The 17,799-nt window shown below is 37.5% G+C and overlaps 2 protein-coding genes across 2 annotated transcripts; one reads left to right on the top strand and one right to left on the bottom strand.

The window, feature by feature from the left end:
- Positions 1–64: 64 nt before the first annotated feature.
- LOC133842369 (COP9 signalosome complex subunit 9 homolog) lies at positions 65–525 on the top strand. Its single transcript, XM_062275426.1, has 2 exons — positions 65–226; positions 315–525. Exons 1-2 carry the CDS (start codon positions 149–151, stop codon positions 456–458), a joined length of 222 nt encoding a protein of 73 aa, XP_062131410.1. The 5' UTR covers positions 65–148; the 3' UTR covers positions 459–525.
- On the bottom strand, positions 97–1,440 carry LOC133842366 (zinc finger HIT domain-containing protein 3). Its single transcript, XM_062275424.1, has 3 exons — positions 1,072–1,440; positions 821–1,005; positions 97–756 (listed from the first exon to the last, which is right to left on the bottom strand). The coding sequence occupies exons 1-3, from the start codon at positions 1,140–1,142 to the stop codon at positions 554–556; spliced, it is 459 nt and encodes a 152-aa protein (XP_062131408.1). The 5' UTR covers positions 1,143–1,440; the 3' UTR covers positions 97–553.
- Positions 1,441–17,799: the final 16,359 nt, after the last annotated feature.

The raw sequence follows: 17,799 nt of genomic DNA, 5'->3' as shown, positions 1-17,799 counted from the left end.
TGAGCGACACGCAAGGCGGTCAGCACAGCTGTTCTGCCGTGCTGCCAACTCTATAATTTTTTAACACAGTGGCAACGCTTGTTTTTTTTAGGCTGAAGTATAAACAATTGGATTGCAAATTATTTGAAGAGAAAAATACAGTAGTGCAATGGATTTAAACATGAAACCCTCGTTAGCTGTCGATGAAATGTTTTCTGAGGTCGCCGGTTACATGGACATGGAGGAGGTGAGTTTAACAGAAATGACAAATAAAGAACTGGCCACCATTTAAATGTCCACTAACTATGCAATTCATTTTGCACATATTTCTGCAGTCGGGCAGTGCAACTGGAATGATGATGGACCATATGCCTACGCCCACAAACGATAAACACGTGCATGCTGATTTCTATAATGATTTTGACGATCTCTTTGATGATGATGATAACTGGGCCAAAGCCAGATCTGCCAACAAGTAAAAAGCATAGATTTGTCTCTTAAGTTCTTTTACTAAATATACGTATCAATAATTGATTGTACTAATAATGTGCGTGTGTGGCTTGCGCAGTTTACATCAAGTGGACAATTGCAATTCAGCGCGTTCTGCATCAGTTAAGGGCTCAACAACTTGCAGACATGCATTGGCAAATTCGATAAATAGGGGCTCCTGCATGGCGGCTGTCATGGTTAGGTTGGCATTGTGCGCCACATCAATCTGCTGCAACAGTGCACGCAGATGGGGATTCAGGAGCAGTTGACGCAATGGCTCGCAATCGTCTGGAAGTGAAACAAAATTTGTGATTATGCTTCGACTAACAAACTTGAATGGAAATTGTCGTACTTAATTTCTGTAGCAATGCAAGGGGAATGGTATCTTCCGTGCTGAATGGAGCATACACTGTTGGCTCCTGCTCTACCGATAATTGACTATTATCTGGTTTTCGGATACTCTTTTCTCGCTGTGCAGCTGCGAGTTCCTCGCATTGCGTTGATTCCTTGTGTTTCTTATAGCAATTTACAGAGCAACTGTAAAAATATAAAATGAATAATGTTGGGGATGCATCTGATAACTTGCTGAAATATATTACTTACTAGGGAGCTATGCATTTGCTGCATTTGTATTTGTTTGTTAAATTTGGGCAACTCTCAACAACACACTCCATTGTTTTGAAATTGATAAATCGCGTGCTTCCAATACTAAACAGCTGTTGAATGTTTCAAGCCGTCTATTTTGTATTCGAACGCCGTGGAATCATTCAATAACTGTTCAGTATACTATGCCGCGTCTTTTCATCTCAGCATCTGTTTTCACTTTGCGGCGGTAAAGTCTGAAAAAGTTCAATGTGAAATGCATAATGCATAAAAATACCAACAGCATAATTTTGTTTCCTTTCATATTGACACAGTTTAAAGAAAAATAATTTCTATGTATATGTTTATACTTTACAAAAATTAAGGGGAAATAAAGAGTTTCAAAATATTTGTTCAGTGATTAAGAACACAAAGTTATTAAATAAATAGATTGCGCAAATTAGAGAAGGCAACTTTTGCAGAAAATGTGAAACTTCTTTCATATAAATATTTAAAATTCATTTATTATCAATTACTCTAAAATACTCTAAAATTTTAATGCCAATGGAATATACTAAAATATAGAAAAACCCATGAATTGTCGGTTACACTGGTGCACAAAATTTACATGTTTTTCAAAAGACCTTGACGCCATGCGGTAATATTTTATTATCAGCATCTCATTGTTTTAATACACACCCATTATCACATATCTCGCAAATTATAAAACTAAAAAATACGATATACAAAAGCAATTGAATAACGAAATTTTCCATACGTAGAAAAATACCAAAAATCTAGCCGCTCGGAAATAATGGGTTGTTGTCCCAGCTGAAAGAACTGAACGAATCCCAGTTTTTTGATTGTCAATTCAATGCGGAGTGCTCAAAATATTTTGGAAAGCAGATAACAAATCGGTTTACTTTTCACGTCTTGCATGCCAGCGCTGAAAGCCGTTTAATTTTGATTGTCTTTTGAGACCTCGTGCCTCAAATGTCAGTGGCAAAAATGGGTAAAGTGGCCCACATACGAGTAACTGTTACTATCTGACCTGGCTGGCATGTTTGTCCTGCCCTGCCATTGTTTTTTATGGGTGTCATGATATTACAATAACAAAAACGGACAACAAAAAAATGTAGCATACTGCACGCTAACTATCGCGTGGTGCTAAGAAAACAAACAATTGGCTTATCAACTGCAGACAGGGGTGGCTGTGCCTAATAGAATATCGGGGAGACATTATTTGGTTCAGAAACCATCTCATGACCTGGCCTAAAGGAAGTACATAGGGGCAATCTTCATAAATAACCCAAATGGTTTTTATTCTGTAGAAATAACAAATTGCTCAAATTTAAGCTTTTTTATGTGGCTAGGGCAACTTGCAAATAATTAAAAAAAAATTCAATAAAAACGAATAACTTTATAACAATATAATATAAAATACTGAAAAATCGACAACGGCAGCGGCAGCGGCACCAGCAACGACAACGACAACGACAACGACAAAAACAACGACAACAACACCAATCAAATGACGGTCGGCGTGTCCACAAATTGCAAACATATCCTGCACACGAAACGGTCAGGACTTGGCCAGTGCTATCAACACACACACACATGCGCACACAGTTTACACATACATGAGCCTCTCACGCCACACACACCGAACAGCAAGAAAAAATTTTGCGGTAATTTGCTTCTTGACTGCACGAGACCCTTTACCCTGAACGTGTCTTTCTTCAAATCCTCAATTCTAAATTTGCGTGAAATTAAATCTTCAAGGAATATTTATTTCTGTTGATTTCAGGAATCATCAAACGTCAAATTTCACCAATGAAACAAGATGCCGAATAATTAGCCTAGACATGAACCTTTCTGTTTGAGTTTTTCTGGTTGACATATTTAATGCTGGCGAATGGAAATGGATATTGCTGTCAGGCCGATATTTCAATTTGACTTTGAATTTTTTTTAATTTAGTTTTTGATGGAGATGCGTTTGTTATTTATCTGCTTAGCTGAAGTCCCCAGAAGCCAGCATTCTCATAGCTGCATAATTTAATTTATTATTTAATACTAGATTTAAAATTATGAAATAATATGCAAAAAATAATAAAATGGTGTCCTGTCACTTACGAATATTTCAAGTTATGAACTCCATTTATTTAATGACTAAGTAATTCATACCTTTAGCACATTTATTTATCATTAGTGTGTTACTATTAGTACAAATTAAAAGTTTTTTTAAAAAATAAATAGCTTAGATTCAGCTCTAATTACTCTTGTTACGCACAGTTTGACGTAATTGATAGAATCTTTTATTTTTGGTAGTAAAGGGTAAGAAAAGCGGGCAGCCAGCAAACGAAACTTAGTACAGTTGTTGAGCAAAAACAACGTACAACATTGGTGGCAATAAATGACTTCAATGACTGACTGACTGCCTAGCTCTCTGCAGCTAGGAAAGGCTGCCCAGGGAGGCGAAGTTTTGGGCCATATTTCGGACCAAAAAAAAAACATAACAACAACATCAGCAGCAGCAGCAGCAACAGTTTTTTTCTTTGGTAACAATTGCAATGCACAAAAAGATTCCAGCAAACAATGGGCAACACTGCTCGTATGTAGCCCGCTTGCTTTTGGGGCAAGGTGTAGAGGGTAGAGGGTAGAGGGGGGCAGGTAACATGATGGCGCCTCTGCCGCTTCCGCTGTTCGTGCAGCACAAGCGCGATAATTGCCAGCGTTATCCGCTCGGGCTGCCAGTCAAATAGGCGCTGCCTGGGCTTTGGGTTTCGCTTTTGGTTTTGGTTTGAGCTGCAGCTATAGCTGGAGATGTAGCTATAGCTATAGCTATAGCTATTGTTGGTGTTGGAGCTGGAGCTGGAGCCTGAACCTGAGCCTTCGTGTGACTCGCCTACTTTTGATTTACAACTTTCGTGCAACAGCAACAACAACAACAATTTCGGTGTATGTATCGCAGCAACAGCAACAGCAACGAAATACAAAAAAAGAAAAAGAATGGTAGAAATGGACAACAAATGCAAACAAGAAGAAGTGAAAAAGATGGCACACGCTACACGCCTGGCGAGGAACACAGCAGCTGCCACTGCAGGAGCTGACAATGGGCATGAAGGTGCATTAACCACCTGCAGGTGTTCTTCGTTAGTAGTTTTCAGCGTTTTTGCTACCATCCAGCTATTCAGTCAGCCAGTCAGCCAGCCAAAAGCCAAAAGCGATATAAATAGATAGCGGCACTTTTCGCCTTGGTCCTTTTCCCATTTCCCATTTCCACTTTCTGCATTTCTTTCCAATTTTTTGCTGCTGTTATTGTTGTTGTCCTGTGAAGGCGGGCCGTGCTTGGCAATTGGGTAGATTGACAGATCATGCAAACATAATGGCAGCATATTGTGCATATTATAAATATTAAATTACATTCAACAAACTGGCATTTAATACGTTCCCAAATCAAATGCCATCTACAGTCTTCACTGTCAATTTGCAAACAACTTTCATGAAACAAAGCATTGCGAATGAGAAATAATACACAAATTCAAGTAATTTATCGAATATATTTTGAAGTAATACAATGCTTCTATGCAGTCAGTGCTAGTAATAAAAATAAGCGAGAAACCTTACAAAATGTAAAGAAAGAGTTTTGGAAAAACTTTTATAATTATTACATTAATAAATATTATTATTTTTGTTTTAGAATTGTATTGATAAAAAAAATGTTTTTTTTTTTTTGTTTTTAATACTTTTTTCGATTCAAAATGAACTCATACTTTTTTGTGCCATTCATTTTTTAAAATCAATGGGATACAAAAAAAGAGATTTCTATATTCGGTATCAATTGGGAAAAGGGTATTATAACTTTATGCCTACAGGAAATGCATGTAAAAGGCAGAAGAAGACATCTCCAACCCTATAACCCTTGATCAAAGTCAAAAGTCGATACGATATGTTCGTCTGTCAGTCTGTCCGTCCGTCTGTCTGAACACCTAGATCTCAGAAAATATAACAGATAGAGTTGTTGATTTTTCAACAGCACTTCTTATGTTTGCAGCCGTATCAAGTTTGTTCCAAATCTTTACCCACTTCTTTACGCCCACTTCCGCCACTGCAAATTGACGAAAATCGGAATTTGAACAATTGCAATCGCAATTTTGAACCTAGAATCGCGATTATCGGTACATGCAATAACAACTAAAGTTTTTATGATTTCTGATTCCTGGTTGCGAACAGATAAAAATGAAAGAAGCTATTTAAGTAAATCTTAATTGCTTTGGCTAAAATGTGGTATATATTGTACTCTATGGTATATTTTTAACGTAGTTCTTTGTCAATATACCAGATGTATTACATATATTTTTGTGTGTGTTTATGGTATATTTTACGAATAATACCGCAATATTTTTCTTTTATTCACAGTCGAGCACACTCGACTGTAGCTTTCTTACTTTTTTAATATTTTATTGGAGTTTAACCATTGTTTTTTTTTTAAATTAATAAGAAAAATGAAATGGAATCTGGCCAACCATTAATCTCAAAAAAGAAAGGTTTATGTCTAGGCTTATCACTAGGAATCCTGTGTTTTTTCTGAAATGTTTTTTTTTTTGAATATTATTCAAATAAAATGGACTAATTATTAAAAAATCAAAGATACTCGATACTGATTTTAATAAACCAAAAAGTAAGATAAGACTTATTACTTTGATACTACTTATTATTGTTAGAATAAGACTTAGAGCATACTTTATCATTACCGAAATGGATTGTAATAGCTTTAAAGTTTCCGGTTGTTGCAAAGTTAACATACATATCGAAGATATTTATGTTAAAAGAAAATATTTATTTCTTACTTCTTATCCTGTTCTTCATAGCCACTTTAATGCAGCACTTGCTATGCTATTTACTTTTTAAAGTAGTAGCTGATCTATTCGAAACATATCAGATATTAGAAAATACTTAAGCACACTTTAACGACCCCAAACCGGGCAAAAAAAATAGAGGCCATTTAATATGGGAGACTTTTTTTCGGGGTGTTGAAATGTGTTGAACGGGGGAACGGGAAGGAATGGAGGTTAAATCTAGTGGTTCATAATTTATAACGCAATCACGTGCCGCACTCGCCACATTTTCCCCTCCCCTCGTTTAGCCCCACCGCGTCCCGTTTGAGAGTCGTCTCTCGTCTCGACGAGTGCAAAAGGCAAAGGCGCCAAAAATATGAATACGTATACGAATAGAGAGCGACTAAATAATTTGGAAATGATTTACAATATTGCCAGGCACAGCCGAAATGGGGCAAATAACCAAGGAGGGTGTTCATAAATCTAACGGCATGACGAAAAGATGCACTGCAGTCTGCCAGGCAGCGCTTGCGAAACCTCCAAAGAGTATAGAGTAAAAAACAACTAAGAAAAAAATGGACAAAAAATTACAGGCTGCACTTCTGCCTGGATGATGCATGACTGCCGAATGGCAATAGACATTTTGGTGAGCCAGTTTGATGACGTCCACCAAAGATACTCGGGATCAGTGTCTGCTCCAGTACCAACAATTTTGTTGTCACATAAAAGTGAATGTCCCGCAGCGCTAATTCAGTTATATATCGCTGATGGGCCTAATCTACTGGGAATTTCTATACGGAATATGATCCGCATAAACTAATCCTTTCGACGCATTGGGGCGCCTTACTTCTGCTCCTCCTTCTGCTTCAGCTTCTTCTTCTACTTCGGCTGTAACTGCAGCTGCGATAATTGCAATGGCTGCCATTTCAATTTGCCTGCTGCCAGGCAGCATTGATAGATGATGCCGCCCCCCGTTGTCCTTGCTCGTCCCGTCCGCTGTTGTCAAACATTTCGCGCCTTGGCCATTTGTCTTTATCCTGTTGTTCTTCTTGTTGTCCATACCCTTACCTTGCAGCGAGTCCAGCGGGGTTGTCAAACTGTTTGTCGAACTAACTTTTGATTTCCCCTAATTGTAGTAAAGAAATTCCTTGAACTCATTTTCTAAGCTAACTATATTATATGTACATATATATAATTGATGTTAATTCAAATTATTTGTAAGATAGTTCTTCTGCATAGATTATCTTGTTTCGGCTCTTATTTTATTTTTTCCATATATATTTAATTTTTATTGTTAAAGCCCCAGATTTTATTTTAATGGAGTTTAATCGCAAATTTAATAAACTTTATACATTATTTTAAGTTTATTTTTAGAATAAACATAAGCTAGCTAGTCTAGCGATTTCGAAATCACTAAAAAAAGTGTCTGAAGTACATACAATGAAGTGAAATTGATAGATATTAAATGTATTTCTTTTGCATATTTTTAAATTTAGTTAATTATATATTTATTTTTTAATTTATCTCTTAGGAAGAAGTACATTCTTCTTAGAAAATAATAATAACATAAAAGAATCTCATAGTTAAAAATATTAAATTGGAGACTATACATATTAAGAAAATTCTGAATTATTATGTGATTCAAATTAAAGATTGAAATGCTCACAACATGAATTATTTTAAAGTTAGAGCCTAAACGCACTTAATGATATGAAAAGGTTATAATAAATGTAAACGCTACTACACCATCAAAAAAAAGCTCAATTCAAATTTATACATTGCTTACATAAGTAAAAATTAAGGTAATCTTAGCTTGCATTATTTCATTTCTTATCATTTAATTTAATTTAATTTAATTTAATGTCATTTCATTTCATTTCATTTCATTTCATTTAATATCTTTGAGATAGATTAGTCACCGTAATTGTTTTGAATTTAAAATTATCTGTAAGTAATGAATAATTAAATTATCCATTATCCATTTTTACTAAAGTAATCGACTTCCATTTTCTTGCTTTGTTCTACATAAAATCTATATGATAAATGGATTGCTTTCACGCCTGTTTCTTTTATAGAGTATACACTATTCGCCTTGCGCTTCGCTCTGCTATTTCAGTTGGCAATGCGGCGTCTTAATTAAAAAGCTGCACGCCGTTTTAGAACGTTCAGTGCAGTTGGTACAGTTGCTCATAGAATTCCACGGCAAGGCCGCATCAGGAGGGAAGGGGGCTAGAAGGGGGACGACTGATGGGTGCAAATTGTGTACTAGAGTGCTGTACTTGTATTTATGACTTGGCACGCAGCGCAGCATGATTTACAGTTTATTGAGAGCGAAACAAAGCGAGAGCAAAGAATTAGCCGCAATGGCTCATCAATCATAATGGACTCAGCCAGGCTACCTTGTGCTTGGTAATCCTTTTGGGCTATTCCAAAACCCTCTCTCTCTCCTTTCTCTCTCTCTTGGTTGTATTTGGGCTCTTATGACTCGACTGGCTTTATGGTCATATTATGCTTAATAAACCAACTGCTGTTGTTGGTGTTCTTCTTTTGCTTGCTTTGCTTTTATCTATGCATCGGCTGAGAGCTGAGAGTTGAATTTTATCTGCGAGTCGCGTCATAATGGAGCAGCCATTGAGCAGCAGTCGACGGCTCCTGGACGCCGGCGCGTGATTTATGTGATTACTTCAATGCGGCGGCGTTGCGCCAAAAAAATAAAGAATTCTTTCTCTGCAAAATATATACCAACAACAGCAACAACAACAAAAGCGCCGAAAAAATAAATAAATCTGAAAGGAAAATAAAAAATATAAAAGAACCACACACACATACAAACGCATCTACTATAGGAGCTTATACGAGTAGAAGAGCCATTGAGCCAACGTCCAATATAAAATAAGTATGTAATAATAAACTGGGCGACTCCATAAAATGGCCATTGACTGCAAACATTTTGCGGTCGAAGCGGTTGAAATTGTCCTCTCTCCTTCCCTCCCTTCCCCCTTCTGTGTTTCGCCCACTCTGTGTCTATCTTTTGGCAGTAAATAAATAAATATGCATAAATATTTTGTGGCTTTCTTTGCAATTAACACTTGATGCACGCTTCGCTTGATTGCAGCACATGTCCTCGCTCTCATCCCAATCTATATCGATCTCTCTCGCTCTCACTCTCTCTTTCTCTCTCTCTCTCTTACTCCATTATCTATATTTATTCACACTCCAATGAAAAGTATCAAACCAGCAACTGACACTGAATATTTTGCCATAATTGACATTATTTTAAAGTATAATTTTTGATATTTGATTTGTTGCCTTTACAATACTTATGCAAAAAATTGCCTTTATAAGAATATTTCTTAGTGCTTAAGATAAATGAACTATTAGCGTTAAAACAATTTATTAAATTAAAAATATAAAAATCTTAGAAGGCAATAAAAATGTATTAACTATTTACCGAGTGATATATATTTATCGTTGAAGCGGATGTGGTTTTATAAGTCAAACAACTTAAAGATAATGCGAGCTGAATGATCTTGGGATGTAGCTAGAATATCATATCATCAGTTAACTAGTTGTACAGTTGATAAACTATATACAACAAAATAAGCCATTTTTTCGCTTTAACATAATAGACGAGCTTGTTATTATACTATATAAATTAAAACAAAATTATTATTATTTTATTGTAGCTAACAAATTAACAAATTCCATGAACGGATTGTGATTAGAATAAATAAATGTTAAAATATTTATTCACTATTGTGAAATTTAATTAGGTTTTTCTCATTTTGAATGAATTTTTGAAAATTAGTAAACTATGTACAACTAAATAATAAACTACATTTATATTTTTTAGCTTCATATTGATAATCTATGTGTAATATTTATAATTGTTAGCTTAACTTTGATTAATTATTTGAACAACATTCAATTAATCATGAAGTGTATCTTATTTATGTCTTTTATTTTAGTCTTTTAGTTTTACTAAGTTCATAAATTGTTATTCTACATTTTACATTTTAAACTTTGATTTAGTGTTTTTCAAATTGTAAAAAATTCGTTGACGTTAATAGTTTTTGTAATTACGAGTACTCACAATTGAATATGAATTGTGCTTTTATTACTATATTTGATGTTAGCTACGTACAATAGAAGTAAGTAATAATCTATGTTATGATTATTAACATTTTTTTGATAAACTATGTAATAAGAAAAAGAAATATAATAAAATTAATGGCTAAAATATATTACCTGTATAAAACAAATGAATTAACTTTAAACATAATTTATTATTATTATTAATCGAAATTAAAACAGATAATAAATATACGCAGTACTCATCTTCAATAAAAGCAAAACATCGCAATATTCTTAAAATATACCAAATTAATAAACTGACAAAATACTAGAATGTATCTCAGAGTCAATATTGTGTATCGATATACTACATATTACATACAACATATACCACACAGTAAAAAATATACCAGATTGTCAACCCAAAGCTAGCTGTTGTTTTTTTGGTATATAATTATTCGATATATTTATGGGGTCGGAGATGACTCCTTATTCCTCTTACATACATTTTCTGAAGGTGCATAGTTATAGTACCCCTCGACCTTATGGGTAACTAAATGCATTTATTTAAACAACATATAAACAAGCTGCCATTAATTCTTAAAGAGCTTTGTAAAAATTCGGCTTGAGTAAATACTACAATGTAATAGTAATACATATGTATATATTGATTCAGCAACTGCAATATTTAATATACATGAATGAACAAATTTAATAGGAATTGTGATTTTATTATTGTGTAACAACGAGAATTGCAGCTGTTAACCGAACAGTTTTAATGGGTTCATTGAGCTGCGCCGAAAAGCAGGCAACACTTTTTTTTCACTTTTGCAACGATGTCGACTGCTAATGAGACTTGTTTCCCGCTTTTAACTTCCGTCGCAGAGTCGCGTAGCAAGGTTGATTTTCAATTTAAATTAACGCAAAATGCGCGCTCATTTATTAACTGAGCAGGATAAGCTTATAATGTTGTAAATGTATCTGGTAACATATTTACATATATACATTTTAAAATATTATTATATTCTTTTATGTGTCGCATTGGTGCGAAATCACTTTCCTCAATTGAACACAAGCCCAGCAGCTCGTTCGTTCTTCCTCGTTATTGCACCTTCTGCATAGTTGTTGGCGAATTGAAGCACTCGCTGTCGTTGCACGGATCGCATTCAAGTCGCTGCCACGCTTGCCACTGCCTGTGGCACTTATGCAGTCGACTCATTCATGAATGCATTTTACATGCATCAGGAGGGGAGTGGGAGAGGGTTTGGAGTTGGGTTCGGCAATTTAACAGCATTTACTGTAACACTTGTAATTATTTCATGAGATTTATCTGCAGCACATTGGCCACAAGCTGCCACTGCCACTGCCACCGCTACTGCCCCCGTTGCACTTTGGTAAATGCGACAAAAATTCCAATTGCAAGCGTCGACGAACCGCAGCGCAAACAAAAGTATGCCTCGCCATCGACAAAGGCGATGGCGAGAGTGGCAAACGGAAATCAGAGTCGGGCTGGGTTTGGGGCATGCCACAAGTGACCACAGGGCAGCAGCGTCATGCATAAACCAGAGCATCTTACGGACTTCGATGTTGTCGTTGTCGCTGTCGTTGTCGTTGTATCTGCGGCAGTTGTTGTTGTTCTTGTTGCTGCTACTGCTGTTGTGATAAGCTGCCATGCCGCACGCATCCATTTGCCGCATGCAGCCGTCGCGAGGCGAGGCGAGGCGTCGCATCGCGTCGCAGTGGACCGGTTTCATTTACTGCCTGTCCTGCTGTCAGTTTTGTGGCTGTCTCGCGCACTCGTGCGTCAACTTACAAGGCACACGCAGCGCCATCTGGTGTGCTTTATTTGCGTTAAAATGATTGGATGCCCGTCATATCTGCGGCTCTCCTTATCCTTCCTCCCCTCGCCCCTCGCTCCTTGCTCCTCGCTGCTTCTATCGTGCCACCTGGCTGACGTTGCCAGCTCGTAAATTCTTTTGCACGCGCTGCGATAGGCGCATTTGTTGTTGCAGTTGCTGCCGTATTGTGTGGCAGCCATTTCCAGGTGCTTTATGGTCCTTGCCGCGTGCGGCTGTTGCATATTTAATATGCAAAGCCATGGGCCACGCTAAAAGAAGAAGAACTTGCAGACGCTGCAACAGCCAACCAGCCCAAAAACAAAAAAATATAAACAAAAAGCATAAAACCTCAACACCAACTCCAACAACAACAACAGAAGCAGAAACAGAAACGTTGCATGCCTCGAGTCCAGCCGCCCAATGTGGCACGCCAGTGTGTTATCAGCTTTTGCTAAAGTTCCTCTTGTTCTTGCAGCAGTTGTTGTTGGTGTTCTTGTTATTGTTATTGCTAGTGGCAGCTACTACATTCATACTCGTGCATACATCTGCCTGTCTCTGGCCGTGCGTTGACAAAGCTGCACTGTGCGAAATTTTCGGGAGTTACTTCATGACCTCAATTTGCTCAATTCCCATTGAATTTATAGGCTGCAAGTGAAATGCACCCAACGAACTAAACTATTACCCCCTCTCACATGTGTCATAAGAATTAGCTATAATTTTTTACCGTAAATGGCGGAAAAAATAAACTTCATTATGTAAAAATTATTTTGTTTTAGTTTAATCAAAACAAACAAACACTTCTTTCAATATCAACATTATGAGAATAAATATATTAAACTTTCTTCTGCATTTTGTTTAGTAGACAAGATGTAAGATCCTATATACATACATATGTACGTTACATATGTATCGTGACCTTCTGTTGTTGTTAACATTTACAATAAGAATGTATGTAACAGAGGTGGAGGCTAGGCGATAAACCCTATTAGTATCGGTTGGCATTAGCAAGTCGATGGGCACGAAGCTATCTGTATCATCAGTCAGAAGTAAAGCAGTCGTGAGAAGTACAGAACAGTCCTCAGCAGGAATCAGCATTATTTAAATTTAATCAAAATGTACTTAAACTACAAAATCATAATCATATATTGATTTTTACGACTTTCGATTTTAACAATGATGTATTTTTTTTTAAAGCTCTCTCAATTCAACAAATTTACAAATTATAGTAGTTCTAAATTGATATCAAATTTGTTTATAGTTTGTAAATTTAGTAGAAAGATAGAGGTTTTAGAGATTGCTCCTTCAGTTAGGTGTAATCATGAGAAAATAACAAAGCCAATAGATTTTATAGTACATATGACATCATATGTCTCGAAGTTGATGAAACATTTCTCACAGTGTAGTGGTCACTGTGGGAAGGCAGCTCATCAAAACGGCTGTGGCACGCGCTGGAATGCAAAACCTGGCTCATCTCCTAAGCCTGGCCAACAAACAAGCCAACAAGTTGTGCATCTGTAACTGTCAGCTGGGCCTACCTGCTGCAGCAGGCAGCATGTCACCAAAAACGAGCTACTCTCCTCCTCTCTGTCTCGTTCTTCTTTTGGCTGCCTCTTTATCGCCATCTCCATCTCTATCGCTATCTCTTTCGGTGTGTAATGCCCGGGAGGATTTTCAATTTTACTGCATCATAAATTAAATTACCTCTTTCGATGTGCAATGTGCGAGACCTGGGCCCATATTTCGTTTTGGGGTCCCGGGCAACATTTTATGACCGCAAAAGAAACGCAACAAGAAAGCGGTCATAGAGAGGGGCCAGAGATGCTGGTCGGGGCGCTGGTCGAGGGGGTCGAAGAGGGCAGACCTTTGACTTTGCCAAAAACTTCCAAAGGTATGCGCAAAAATGCACAGAGAGAGCGAGAAAGAGAGAGAGGAGAGAAGCAGGATGTTGGGCGAGGGGAGGTTTGGGGCAAAGCAATTCCCAAACTGCAGCAGAAATGTTGAACAAGAGCCGCAGACAACAAGCATCAGCAGTAGCAGCAGCAGCAGCAGCAGGACGACTGCTGCGATGAGCACTAAAAATGCAACATTACGTATACGCAGTGGTGCACCGCCAAAAAAGCCAAACAACCGACAAAACCAACCCAAAACCATCGCCTCTCACCTCTTACCTCTCTCGCCTCTGCTGCTGCTCGATGGCTTCTAATGAAATCAGTAATGTTGCAAAATCGTTCGTTTCTTTTTTTTTCGGCTTTGGTTTTGTCAGTTTCGCTTTTTTTCCCCGATTTTTGTTTTGGTCGGTGGAAATATCACGTATTCGACGTTTCGTTTGATTTGTTGTTGCTCGTTTTTGCTCGGCTGCGTTTCTTTTTTGAGCCAACTTTACACACAGGAGTCCATTAAATTTAGTCAGCTTTGATTTCCGCCTCGCAACGAAACAAAAACCAACAAAAAAAACGTCGCGACTAATTTATGTAATTTGGCTAAGAGGCAAATGCTGCGTCTCTCCGAGATCGAAAAGTCAACAATTGGCGCGTATCCATAACGAGTGAAGAACTCCTGCTCCTCTGCCTCTCCCTCTGCCTCTGGTCTATGTTGTGCTGTGGTCTCTGACCCTGGCCAATATAACGTTACCAATTCCAGAACGATGCCGTCGGCATGCTGATGAACCAAGTGAGGTCGCCTCCATTGTGGCCATAATTAAAATTACCTCGTTCACCTGTCACGTGTGTATCAGGTTGTGTTAGTGTGTGTGTGTGTGTCTGTTTGTTCTTTGGTTTTGTTGTTGACGTATTTTTGGTTTATTGCCTTGCATTGCGGATGCGGCCACCCACTCACACACACACACACGCGTACACACAGACACCTGCGCCTTGGGGGCCTGCCAAATTCTAATGCCCAACTCCCCAAATGCCCTTTAATGGCCCTGGCTTTAGATTTTGGACAACACGCAGCAGCAGCAGCAGCAGTCGACCACATGGCCCAACTGACTATAAATTCTTTTTTTTTTTCTTGCTCTTCATGTGCTTATTTTATTGCTGTCTATTTTGTTGTCGTTGTCGTTGTCTCTGGATTGATGAAATATGATTGAGTTTGGCTCGAAATTCGAATACCTTTCATCCCAACCGAGCCGAGACGAGCCAGTCATTTAGGAGTTTCAATTGGCTTAAATTGAAGCTGTGCGGAAACAAATTTGCATATGCTACAATCTCCACAACAATTTGGGAATTTGGGAACACTTTACGAGTGATTTTCCTGCTTTTAAAGAAAATCTATGGGACAAATCTCTGTTTGTTTTATTGGGTTGATTTTCTTGGCTATGGTTTTGCATTATGTTTCCGAGTTGATTTGTGAACTTGATTTGTCCACACTAATTAAATTATTTAAAGTTTTTTCTAAAGTACTTTTTTAGTTTTTGGATCACTTTACTGGTGATTTCATATCTTAAAAAAAAAATCTTTGTTTGTTAAGTTGATTTCTTAAGTTTTATTACTTTGTGTCTGAGGGATGTAACAGGCAAAAAGAGTCATTTCTGCTTTATAAAGTATATATTCTTGATCATCGCCAACACGCGAGAAAATATAGACAAGTCGGTCTGTCCGCCTGTCTGTATGAAACACTGGATCTCAGAGATTGTAAGAGATAAAATAACACACAGCACTTGACAGCACTTGTTATATTTGCACGCAGATCAAGTTTGTTTCAAATTTTTGCCACGCCCACTTCCGCCCCCGCAAATCATAAAAATCTAATAACAAGTGTAATTTTAAAGCTAGAGCTACGAATTTGGGTATATACAATAATTACTGTAGTAGTTATGATTCCTGAAAATTTGGTTGCGATCAGATAAAAATTGTGGAAGTTATTAAAGAAATTATAGCTCTATCTCTTATAGTCTCTGAGATCTAGGTGTTCATACGGACGGACGGACAGACGGACATGGCTATATCGTCTCGGCTTTTGACGCTGATCAAGAATATATATACTTTATAGGGTCGGAGATGCCTCCTTCTACCTGTTACATACATTTCCTGCCGGCACAAAGTTATAATACCCTTCTACCCTATGGGTAGCGGGTATAAAAAGTTACAGTCGAGTGTGCTATATAAATACCAAATTGTCAAACAAAGCAACTAAGACCCTATTGCAGTTGGTGTTTTCCAATACAAAAGTATTTCTTAAATAACCCTATGGGTAGCGGGTATAACAAATTTGTTTTGCTTCTTTCGGTTAGTGCGTCTTCGGGGTATAACGACGTAAAATCGTCGGTCCCTTGAAAGTCGCTATAACCGGAATCTGCTGTATTTTGTTTTTTTTTCGGTATATTTTCGGTATAGTTCTAGAATATAATTTTAGTAAAAATGGGGACCTGTTAGCTTTTCGCCATTTACACATAAGCTACATATGTTAGTTCAACATTATATACATGTACATATAAGACAATTTGTATACTAAGTATAAATTGTATACAGTGAGTACTTCGCAACCTTAGGTTTACTTATACATAAGACCTATTTGTAAAAGTCAGATTAATAAAGAAATCCAAAGCAACAACTTCTGTTGCTCTCCGTCAACGAGATAAAAGCCATGAACTTTCCTTTTATATTGGAGCAACATTAATAGTTGCTTCAAGTGGGAAATCCTTTCGTACTCTTTTTTTTATTATCTTAGGTGACTTTATTTATTTTTGCGTTTATCCAATTACATATTGAGCGACACACTAATTTATTTATTTAACATTTTTTTTTGCTATTTGAAATATGGCAAATTACTAAAGTGTTTTTTTGGGAATACACTTTAAATTTATTCAGTTGATTGTCAGAAGTATTATTTTTTATTATCTTATTAGCCTATGTTTCTTTATGCGTTTGGCCAATTACATATTAGGCGATGTACTAATGAATTTATTTCGAGTTTTATTTTTTTGCCTTGCCTACAATTGTTGGCATATTTTGAACTATTTAAAATATGCAAGAACGCTGCAAGAGATTTCAAAGTATTTTTTAATAATTTATTTTGGCAGTTATTTGGCCAAGGCACATAAATCTTTCGGTTTTCATTTTGTGGTTACCTCTGACGTGTATTTAAAAATTATGACATGCCCCCCAAAAGCAGGCAACACAAATAGTTGGTCCTGCTAAAAGTGTCTGAAAGGAAGGAGATGTTAGAGGAGTTGGAGTGGAATATTAAGCTTGTATGTTAGCGTTTCACAAGTATTTCTGATAACACTCATGCTAGTCTCATTGCGTGAGCTGCATCTGGTGAAAATATGGAATGCTTTGCAGGTTTGAATCGTCGCCTAGCTTCTCTTTTCTGCTGTTTTTTTTTTTTTTTTTTCGGTGTGTTTTTCTTGTTTTGTTAAGGGGCAACAAACCAAATCGTGAGAGGCTCTAGCAAATGCCATGCAGCTAAACGATTTACTGGCACCAAGAAGAAGGAAGGGCAACGGGCTTGGTTAGCCGACTCTGCCAACAGCTGTGGTTGCTGGCCATGTACTTGGCGTAGTTGTTGCTGCTGCTCGCTTGCTCGTTCGGTTGGTTTTTGTGCAGTGCGTCGCATGCCCCCGGACGCGTCTCTGCCTCTGCCGCTGACGCTGCCTGTGCCTCAGTCCGTGTCCGCAGCTGCAGTTTAAGCTATTTGCAACAAAATGGAATGGAATATGGGTCAAAGTGCAGTTGAATGTCCTGAACATCCGCAATGCTGTAGTTTGACTTTTTCCACAATGTGTGTGTGTGCCAGTGTGTGTGTGAGTGTGTGTGTGTTCACTATCTCTTGCTGCATGTGTGTGAGTGTGAGTTGGTATGCAAGCGAATTGCATTCAGGAATATTTTACGTTTTACGTTACATTTGCCATGTGAGCTCAATGTGTCCTTGTGTGTATGTGTGCGTGTGTGTGAGTGCATAAGTGTATGTGCGTGTGTGTGTGTCGACTTATACGCCTGCCATTTTTTTTATTTGTCTTTTAGGCCTGGGATTTTGCGATTTTGAGCTCAGGACAAAAG

The sequence above is a fragment of the Drosophila sulfurigaster genome, chromosome 3 (genome assembly GCF_023558435.1).
Source record: "Drosophila sulfurigaster albostrigata strain 15112-1811.04 chromosome 3, ASM2355843v2, whole genome shotgun sequence".
NCBI classification, from domain to species: Eukaryota; Metazoa; Arthropoda; class Insecta; order Diptera; family Drosophilidae; genus Drosophila; species Drosophila sulfurigaster.
This window is presented reverse-complemented; position numbering and strand designations above follow the sequence as displayed.

Excerpts from the sequence above, each read along its gene's own strand:
- LOC133842369 (XM_062275426.1), top strand. The coding sequence starts at position 149 with ATGGATTTAAACATGAAACCCTCGTTAGCTGTCGATGAAATGTTTTCT. Across the intron at positions 227-314 it reads GTTACATGGACATGGAGGAG|TCGGGCAGTGCAACTGGAAT; the intron begins GTGAGTTTAACA and ends ATATTTCTGCAG.
- LOC133842366 (XM_062275424.1), bottom strand. The coding sequence starts at position 1,142 with ATGGAGTGTGTTGTTGAGAGTTGCCCAAATTTAACAAACAAATACAAA. Across the intron at positions 1,006-1,071 it reads AGCAAATGCATAGCTCCCTA|TTGCTCTGTAAATTGCTATA; the intron begins GTAAGTAATATA and ends ATATTTTTACAG. Across the intron at positions 757-820 it reads TGCATTGCTACAGAAATTAA|ACGATTGCGAGCCATTGCGT; the intron begins GTACGACAATTT and ends TTTCACTTCCAG.